The sequence below is a fragment of the Aotus nancymaae genome, unplaced genomic scaffold, assembly GCF_030222135.1.
Source record: "Aotus nancymaae isolate 86718 unplaced genomic scaffold, 86718_ANA_hifiasm-v0.15.2.pri h1tg000057l, whole genome shotgun sequence".
Lineage (NCBI taxonomy): Eukaryota > Metazoa > Chordata > Mammalia > Primates > Aotidae > Aotus > Aotus nancymaae.
The window spans coordinates 26,113,217-26,122,773 of NW_026988471.1; the positions used below are offsets into that span (position 1 = coordinate 26,113,217).

The following is a 9,557-nucleotide window of genomic DNA, read 5'->3' on the forward strand; positions in this document are numbered from 1 at the left end:
CCTCCTGGAGACCCTGGTCCAGCGCTGAGGGCCAGATGGTGATGGGGACCAAGCTTTCAGATCCTGACAGCATAGGTGGAACTTTCAGGTCAGGCTGACGGCTCTTTGTCATCCACTGATAGCTACCAGACTTACCTATAGTCTAGGGAGTGACTTCCTTTGGTGCACTAAAGATAGGTCCCGATTTACCTCCCCCCACCCCCATCCAGTTATGGCCTGACCATCACCAAAACAAGCCCAGGACCCATTTTCATTTATCCCTTTAAGAAAGGTTTTCTCTCCCTGCCTACGTGCCCTTCACTGCTTGACAGAAGCCTGCCTCCATTGCCAGATGCCTTTCTTCCTCTTCTGTCATCTCTGGATTTCCCGTCTGCCTCAGTGGAGTCTTTGACCTTTTCCTCCCTGGCCCAACAGCCCACTCTCCTCTCTTCCTTTCTCCCAAGTCACTGACCTGGTATTTAGTGTGTGTTCTCAGCCTTACCACTAACTTGCTGTGTTACCTTGGACAAGTTACGCTCCCACTCTGACCTCAATTTTCACATCCCTAAAAGGAGACTGCTGGACTAGACGGGCAAGTGAAGTCCTGCTGAGCCCTTCAAGCTCATTCTCCCTGTCCAGTCCTCCCGTCCTGCCCTCCCCTCTGGGCGTCCTCTCTGGGGCCCTCCCTCTCCCCCAGGGGAGGCCAGCTCCAGCGTCAGGAGAGCTGAGGCTCTGGCTCCTGTTCCCATCAGAGTGACCAGCCCTGGGCCTCCTCCCCAGCTTTGGTCCGGGCTCCATGTGGCCCGTCTGAGAGGCTGGCCTCAAGCCCGGCGGCAACTCCACATTTCTGTTTTTCCTTTTTTTCTCCTCTTTCCCGGAGTTAACAAGAAGCAGATGTGGCGCACGATGGTTGGAGAGGTTGGGGGAGGAAGGGGGAGGCCAGACCGCCAGCCAGACAGGGGGGAAGGGAGGGGAGCCAGCAGGGAGGGAGGAGGCCAGGGCCCGCCCCACGACCATTCTCGCGCCTCTGAACAGCCGCAGGGGCAAAGCCCTGTCACCCCCAGGATCCGGTCATCAGGGAAAGAGGACAGGGAGACCAGAAGAGGGCCAGCTGGGACAAGGGGGCGGTCGCGCAGGACGCAGCTTCAGAGAGCAGCTCCTGAGAGGGGCAGGGACTGGGTGCGGGAGCCCAGAGGGGGCACAGAGAACAAATCCCCTCAGAAGTGAAGAGGAGAGCGGAAGGAACCAAGCGGGACGGACAGGAGCTGAGGAGAAAAGAGGAGGGGAGAGGGGTCAAGCCAGGCAGCCAAGAAGAAGGCGTGCGGCCGGGGGGCTGCCGGCAGGAAGCTGGGTCGGACAGGACGGGCTCGAGCCCTCCTGCAGAGCAGCAGCATCCCCGGGCCGGCAGAGGCGCCAGCAGCCGGACGGGATGAGTCTCTGAGGGCCACTGCGGAGCGCCCCGCCATGGCCCCCCGCGCCCTCTGGAGCTGCTACCTCTGCTGCCTGCTGACCGCAGCCGCGGGGGCCGCCAGCTACCCTCCTCGAGGCTACAGCCTCTACACGGGGGCCGGTGGGGCCCTCAGCCCCGGGGGGCCCCAGGCCCAGAGTGCCCCCCGGCCTGCCAGCCGCCACAGGTAAGAGTCTGGGTCCCAGCTCTAGGCTCCGGTGGTGAGAAGGGGGTCAGAATGCCGCCCCCGCCTGGCTCCCTGCCCTGGGCTGTGTCCGCTAATGCAGGGCAGAGAGGGAGTGAGGAAGCCTATCACTTCCTCACTCAGGTGGCTCCTCATAAGCCCACCTTCCAACGAGGCCTTTTCCAGGACCCCCTGAGCACATGTGCTCCCTGGGTAACCTAGGGGGTCTGCTCCCACATCCCCCTGTGGAGCACCAGAGCCCTGCAGTTCCGTGCCCAGGGAAGCTGCCCTGAGGGGCATGGGCCAGGCCAGGCCTTCCTGCCAGATGCCTTGTGTCTCCCAGCCCCAGAGCCTCAGGGAGACCTTCTGTCCCTCTCTGGGGCTCCCTTGGCCCCATCCAGTAATCCATAATTCTGACACCACTCCCGCTCTGTTCCTTCCAGCCCTCCAGCCAGACACAGATCAGAGGCCAGCATGAATGGGGCCAGGGGTGTAGAACTGCAGGCCCCAAGAGGGGCAGGCTCATCAATAGCTTATTCTCTACTTAACCTGGAGCTGGCCTGCCCGGCCTCTCCCGGAGGGGTGGGGTGGAAGCCAGTGTCCAGGAGATCACCCACAGGGCCCTGGCTGGTGTGCTCACACGGCACGCCGAGCTGGGGACTTAGACACGGCCAGAAAGGGACACACGTGATCGGGTACCTTCAGAGGTTCCCCAGGACCCCACCGCCACGGAGACTGACTGCTCTGTGGTTGTGGTTTTCCGTTCTGCGCCTACCCCCATCTTGAAAAGTCTTCATCTGCTCCTGCTACACAGGAAAGCTTGGGGGATAGGGAGGGTGCCCCTGCCAAAGCCCTTGCTCTCATGGATCCCCAAGGGTCCTGCATCTTTGAACCATTCTCAGCCCCTCTGGTAGCCCCTGGGCCCTCTCCCAGGGTATGTGTCTTTGGTCGGACCCAGAGGGGGTTATACCTACAGGAACTGGTGTGCCTATGTGGTGACCCGGACAGTGAGCTGTGTCCTTGAGGATGGAGTGGAGACATATGTCAAGTACCAGCCCTGTGCCTGGGGCCAGCCCCAGTGTCCCCAAAGCATCATGTGAGTCCCAGGCCTGGGGAATGGACCCTTGGTGGGAAGTGGGTGAGGGCAGATGGTGGGTGGCCAACTTAGGGAATCCGTACAAAGCAGGGATCGAGCGCAGGGCAGGGCTTGGATCACAGCCATTTTGAGGAGATACTGAGGCAGCAGTTTGGCCAGTGGGATACTGAGGGCAAACCTGCCTCGTCCACCAGCCCCAGATGCCTTCTCTGGGGTGGCTCAGGCTCAAGCAGAGGAGCTCAAGGTTCCAGTGCAGGGCAAGGGAAGGAAGAGTAGGGATTTAGCCCTTGGTTAAAAAGCTGACAGCTAGGCTGGCTCACCCGTGTAATCCCAGCACTTTGGGAGGCCAAGGCGGGTGGATCACATGAAGTCAGGAGTTCGAGACCAGCCTGACCAATATGGAGTAAACCTGTCTCTACTAAAAATATGAAATTAGCTGGGCGTGGTGGCACATGCCTGTAATCCCAGCTACTCGGGAGGTCGAGGCAGGAGAATCCCTTGAACCCGGGAGGTGGAGGTTGCAGTGAGCTGAGATTTTGCCACTGTATTCCAGCCTCGGCAACAGAGCAGACCCCATCTAAAAAAAAAAAAAGCTGACAGCTGTCAGCTGAGCAGGGCCACATGTTGGACAGTAAGAGGGACCCAACCTGAAGGACAGGTCGTGCCCACCAGCAGCTGCCCAACCCTGAGGACAGGGACCAGGGTCACGTGACTGACAGTACAGGGAGGAATAAAGAGGCCTCCTGCCTCTGCCAGGTACCGCCGCTTCCTCCGCCCTCGCTACCGTGTGGCCTACAAGACAGTGACAGACATGGAGTGGAGGTGCTGTCAGGGTTACGGGGGCGACGACTGTGCGGAGAGTTCCGCTCCAGCACTGGGGCCTGCATCTTCCACACCAAGGCCCTTGACCCGGCTTGCCCGCCCCAACCTCTCTGGCTCCAGTGCAGGCAGCCCCCTCAGTGGGCTTGGGGGAGAAGGTGAGTGTGGGAGCTGCTGTGGGGGTGGGAAGTGCCAGATAGTGATCCAATGAATTGGGGAAATGTGGGGCCAGGCTGCAGGGGAATCCCCGTTCTCTATGCCAGGGAGAAGGGGAGCAGAAGGGAGTTAATGAGATCGCAGAAATTCCCTGCCCGTGTGTGTGTATGTGTGTGTATTTGTGTGTGTCTGTATGTGAGAGAGAGAGAGAGCACCCAAAAGATGGAGAGACTGAGAAAAAGAAGGCTGAGAAAGAGAATGTGCTCACATACGCCCACATGTGGCCAAGATCCTTCAAACAGTTACAGAAGAAAGGAGGCATTCCTTTGAGAAGTTTGGTCCATGGGGACAGACAGTTGAGACTACAAATCCTAGCATGCATTGCACCTGACTACAGGTCCCAGACCCCTCTGTGGCCTCTGGAGATTGCAGGTCCCAGCATGCAGCAGTTCCTGTGGCTTGCCTTCCCTCCTGCGTGCTGCACACCGGATGTGCTGTTTCCCTGCCCTGAGATAGTGGTACTAGAATTATGCAAACAGGAACTTCTGGCCAACTCTCACCATCCACAGAGCCTCTTCTTTGTCCCTGTTGTGTTGCAGGGAAGTGCCGCCCAGTTGTAGCTACTGTTGTGGCATCCAAAGTGACTCCCCGACACTCCCATTTTGCCCCTCTTGACAGCCCCATGACAGAAGAGTGTCATTATATTTTCACAGATAAGGAAAGAGTTTCCAAGAAGTTAAGAGTCACTGGGCTGGGCGCGGTGGCTCACGCCTGTAATCCTAGCACTTTGGGAGGCCGAGGTGGGTGGATCACCTGAAGTCAGGAGTTCAAGACCAGCCTGGCCAAAATGGTGAAACCCCATCTTAAAAAAAAAAAAAAAAAAAGTCACTGTGGGCAGATGGAAAGGACATGGTCCTAGGGGCCAGATATATGGTCTGAGTTGGAAACTTAGCACAGCCACTTAGTAAACCTGAGCTCCATGGCCAGGCACCTATTATCTCTGGTCCTATTTCCTAGTCTCTAAGATGGGAAAGGTCCTCCCCCAGGGCAGCTGGTGAAGAACAGAGCCATGGTTCAAATTTGGCCTAGAAGCATTCAGTGAATGGAGTTTCCTTTCTTTTCCTCTTGCCAATATCACCCAAAGGACAGGCAGAGCCAGCCTGGGCCTCTGAGCCTTGCTGGAGCTAGGGTGAGCAGGGGCCCTGAGCTCTGGGGTCCAGCCCCTCTGCCTTCTGCCTTCCCCTCTCCTCAGGTCCTGGGGAGTCAGAGAAGGTGCAGCAGCTGGAGGAGCAGGTGCAGAGCCTGTCCAAGGAGCTGCAAAGCCTGCAGGGTATCCTGCAGGGACTGAGTGGGCGCCTGGCAGAGGATGTGCAGAGGGCTGTGGAGACCGCCTTCAACGGGAGGCAGCAGCCAGCCGACGCGGCTGCCCGCCCTGGCGTGCATGAAACCCTCAACGAGATCCAGCATCAACTGCAGCTCCTGGACACCCGCGTCTCCACCCATGACCAGGAGCTGGGTCACCTCAACAACCATCATAGCAGTGGTAGCGGCAGTGTGGGCAGCAGGGCGCCAGCCCTGGCCTCGGCCCCTCCGGGTTCCAGTGAGGAGCTGCTGCAGCAGCTGGAGCAGCGGTTGCAGGAGTCCTGCTCCGTGTGCCTGACGGGGGTAGATCGCTTCCGCCAGCAGCAGCAGGAGGACCGGGAGCGGCTGCGAGCCCTGGAGAAGCTGCTGGTCTCCATGGAGGAGCGGCAACGGCAGCTCGCCGGCCTGGCCATGGGCCGCAGGCCCCCTCAGGAATGCTGCCCTCCAGAGCTGGGCCGGCGACTGGCAGAGCTGGAGCGCAGGCTGGATGTGGTAGCCGGCTCAGTGACAGTGCTGAGTGGGCGGCGAGGCACCGAGCTGGGAGGAGCAGCTGGGCAGGGGGGCCATCCCCCAGGCTACACCAGCTTGGCCTCCCGCCTGTCTCGCCTGGAGAACCGCTTCAACTCCACGCTGGGCCCCTCGGAGGAGCAGGAGGAGAGCTGGCCTGAGGCTCCTGAGGGACTGGGCCACTGGCTGCCTGCTGCCCGGGGCCGACTAGAGCAGCTAGGGGGGCTGCTGGCCAATGTGAGCGGGGAGCTGGGGGGGCGGCTGGATCTATTGGAGGAGCAGGTGGCAGGGGCCGTGCAGGCATGCGGGCAGCTCTGCTCTGGGGCCCCTGGGGAGCAGGACTCTCAAGTCAGCGAGATCCTCAGTGCCTTGGAGCGCAGGGTGCTGGACAGTGAGGGGCAGCTGCAGCTGGTGGGCTCAGGCCTGCACAAGGTGGAAGCAGCAGGGGAGACCCGGCAGGCCATGCTGGAGGAACTGCAGGGGGTTGTGGGCCAGCTCCAGGATCGTGTGGATGCACAGGATGAGACAGCTGCGGAGTTCACACTGCGGTTGAATCTCACTGCGGCCCGTCTCGGCCAACTGGAGGGGCTGCTGCAGGCCCATGGCGATGAGGGCTGTGGGGCCTGCGGGGGAGTCCAAGAGGAACTAGGCCGCCTTCGGGATGGTGTGGAGCGCTGCTCCTGCCCCCTGTTGCCTCCTCGGGGCCCTGGGGCTGGTCCAGGTGTTGGGGGACCAAGCCGTGGGCCCCTAGATGGCTTCAGCGTGTTTGGGGGCAGCTCAGGCTCAGCCCTGCAGGCCCTGCAAGGAGAGCTCTCTGAGGTGATTCTCACCTTCAGCTCCCTCAATGACTCACTGAATGAGCTCCAGACCACTGTGGAGGGCCAGGGCGCTGATCTGGCTGACCTGGGGGCCACCAAGGACCGCATCATTTCTGAGATTAACAGGCTGCAGCAGGAGGCCACAGAGCATGCTACAGAGAGTGAGGAGCGCTTCCGAGGCCTGGAGGAGGGACAGGCACAGGCCAGTCAGTGCCCCAGCCTAGAGGGGCGACTGGGCCGTCTCGAGGGAGTCTGTGAACGGTTGGACACTGTGACTGGGGGACTGCAGGGCCTGCGTGAGGGCCTTTCCAAACACATAGCTGGGCTCTGGGCTGGGCTACAGGAAACTAACACCACCAGCCGGACACAGGCAGCCCTGCTGGAGAAGCTGCTAGGGGGGCAGGCGGGCCTGGGCAGGCGGCTCAGTGCCCTTAACAGCTCCCTGGAGCTCCTGAAGCACCATCTGCACCAGCTCAGCATGAAGGACTTCACTGGTGAGTGAGCAAAAGGCATGAGGGGACCCCTTTCAGGCCTTTCTTCCCCCTCTCCCAGCCCAGCCTCCAACTCTGCTTTCTCCTTGCTTTTCCCAGCATGAATTGCAGCCCCAACCACTATTCCAGGCGTTATAGTATGCCTGCAAGAGATGATGCAAGGTCCTAGCTCCCCCCCCTCCCTCTGGCTGCTCACTAGGTCTGTGGGTGGAGAGGATGCTGCTCTGCCAGCCAGGGGTCCAGCACGTGCAGCCAGGGACCCCATTGCCCCCTCGGCCTGCAAAGCTCCACCTGTTCCATCCATCTCCCTGTCCATGAAGCCACCACCCACCTTTCTTACCCATTGGAAGCTCCTATTCTGGTTCTCCCTCAACTCAGTTTTGTCACTGTAGGGCCTGCAGGAGAGGCTGGGCCCCCAGGGCCTCCTGGGTTACAGGGACCCCCAGGCCCTGCTGGACCACCAGGATCTCCAGGCAAGGATGGGCAAGAGGGGCCCATTGGGCCACCAGGTATGTACACTGAGACCCTTACTGCAGTCAGGGTTGCCACCGCCCCCCCAAGCCCCCAACCTGGACCCCTGCTGGCAATCCCAGGCTTGACATTCCACTCTAAACTTGACCAGGGGAATTGGGTCCTACCTGACAAAAGAAAGACAGAGGAAAGTGAGGAGGAACTGTGATAGTCACTGTGTTTGGTTAATGGGTATTAGGAGGCTAATGGATAATGCTGGCCCCACTGCAGTACTGGAGACGAAAGATGAGCCTATTATGGCTGTCTAGGTGTAAAAGGCTGGGATGGCCCAGCAATTGAACAGAATGGACCCTACCTATTCCTCTTTTTCTTGATATCCCAATTCCTGCTTTGAAGTCCCCGTAGCACCCAGCACAACAGGAGAGCCTAAGCAGATGCTTGCTGAGGGACTTGGTGAGAGCTGCCCTGCTTCTCACTGCTCCCTTTCCTCTTCTCACAGGTCCTCAAGGTGAACAGGGTGAGTGCCTTTCATTTGATTCTGGAGGGAGAAGTGACTAGGGGTTGGAGGGTGGAGGTCCTCAGGCATTCCTGGGCTGGGGATCCAGCAGGGGGAGGAGGCTGGCACTCTGCCCTGAGCATCCCCTCTAACACTCGGCCTTCCCACCAGGAGTGGAGGGGGCACCAGCAGCCCCTGTGCCCCGCGTGGCATTTTCAGCTGCCCTGAGTTTGCCCTGGTCTGAACCAGGCACAGTCCCCTTTGACAGAGTCCTGCTCAATGATGGAGGCGGTTATGATCCAAAGACAGGTAGGCCTGGAAGGGGCTGGGTTGAACAGTTGGGGAAATGGGTCAGGTGTGCAGTGGTATCTTCCCATTCTTGCCTCTTCTGACAGTGTGAATCTTTTCATTCTCTAATTTGGGGAGACCCCGGCTCTTTCTTCATGTACTCATTCTCATCCAGTGGGGAGGAGGAGTAGTAATTCATTCATTCAGCAGATCTCTACTGGGGCCTGCTCTGCCAGGCACTGTTTGAAGTGCTGGGGATACACAGGGAACAAAGCCCCCAATTCCCTGCCGCCTACATTCCAGCGAGCGAGTCCCTCCCCAGTACAGGAGCTCTGCTCCCTGGGCCTCCCTGGCTCCCCTGACTGACTCCTTGTCCCCAGGCAAGTTCACAGCGCCACTGGCCGGACGCTACTTGCTGAGCGCGGTGCTGACTGGACACCGGAACGAGAAGGTGGAGGCCGTGCTGTCCCGCTCCAACCAGGGCGTGGCCCGCATAGACTCCGGCGGCTATGAGCCCGAGGGCCTGGAGAATAAGCCGGTGGCCGAGAGCCAGCCCAGCCCGGGCACCCTGGGCGTCCTCAGCCTCATCCTGCCGCTGCAGGCCGGGGACACGGTCTGCATCGACTTGGTCATGGGGCCGCTGGCGCACTCGCAGGAACCGCTCACCGTCTTCAGCGGGGCCCTGCTCTATGAGGACGCGGAGCTTGAACACGCGTAGACTGGGGGCCCGGCCCGACGTGTCTACGTCGGCCAAAGAGACAGCGGGGGCAGCGGGCTCCCTGGGTCCCGCCTGGGACAAGGCACCCAACCCTGGGCGAGCGTCGCACCGGGGCCCGCAGCCGCGCCGCGCCCAGAGCGGCCTCTCCCCAGACCCGGGGCGCGGCTGCTCAGGGAGGCCTGGGCCGCCGGTGCAGACTTTTGGCCAGGCGCGATCACCGCAGAACCCTTCCAGGGCCGGCCTGCGGAGGAGCCGATCCTCGCACCCTCCGCTCCCTCCACCGGCCCTCCAGGCCGAGTGTCTGGGCGCCAGGCTCCCCTGCGCGGGCGCCGCCCACCGCCGTACTAAATGATCCGGGAATAAAGACACTTGGTTTTTCTAAAAAAATCTAAACGAGCCGTTCTGCTTCGGTACGGGATTGAGGACTGCCAGGAGTGCACAGGGCACGGGGCGGGAGAGAAGGCAGCCTCCAGAGGGGGCTCCGGCTTCCACGCTGCGCTCACCGCCTCCTCCCGGCTCGGAGCAGCTCAGGCAGCGAGCGACGCTCGCCCGGCTCCAGCGACACCTCCCTCGAGTCACGCCCGTTACGCCGGCGTCCGCCAGGGGGCGCTCGGCGTTCCCGTCACAGGACCGCCCACCCTGCGAGTCTGGCTGCTCCGCGGCGGAGGCGTGGCCTCGGCTGGGACTAAGCAGGGCGGGGCGGCGGCGACGGCAGGCTTCAGGCA

General features: G+C 61.0%; 1 protein-coding gene across 1 annotated transcript; it reads left to right on the forward strand.

The window, feature by feature from the left end:
- The first annotated feature begins 992 nt into the window (after positions 1 to 992).
- EMILIN1 (elastin microfibril interfacer 1) lies at positions 993 to 9,219 on the forward strand. Its single transcript, XM_012475408.2, has 8 exons — positions 993 to 1,613; positions 2,587 to 2,706; positions 3,463 to 3,683; positions 4,934 to 6,862; positions 7,252 to 7,368; positions 7,830 to 7,847; positions 7,998 to 8,135; positions 8,495 to 9,219. The coding sequence occupies exons 1-8, from the start codon at positions 1,444 to 1,446 to the stop codon at positions 8,830 to 8,832; spliced, it is 3,051 nt and encodes a 1,016-aa protein (XP_012330831.2). The 5' UTR covers positions 993 to 1,443; the 3' UTR covers positions 8,833 to 9,219.
- Positions 9,220 to 9,557: the final 338 nt, after the last annotated feature.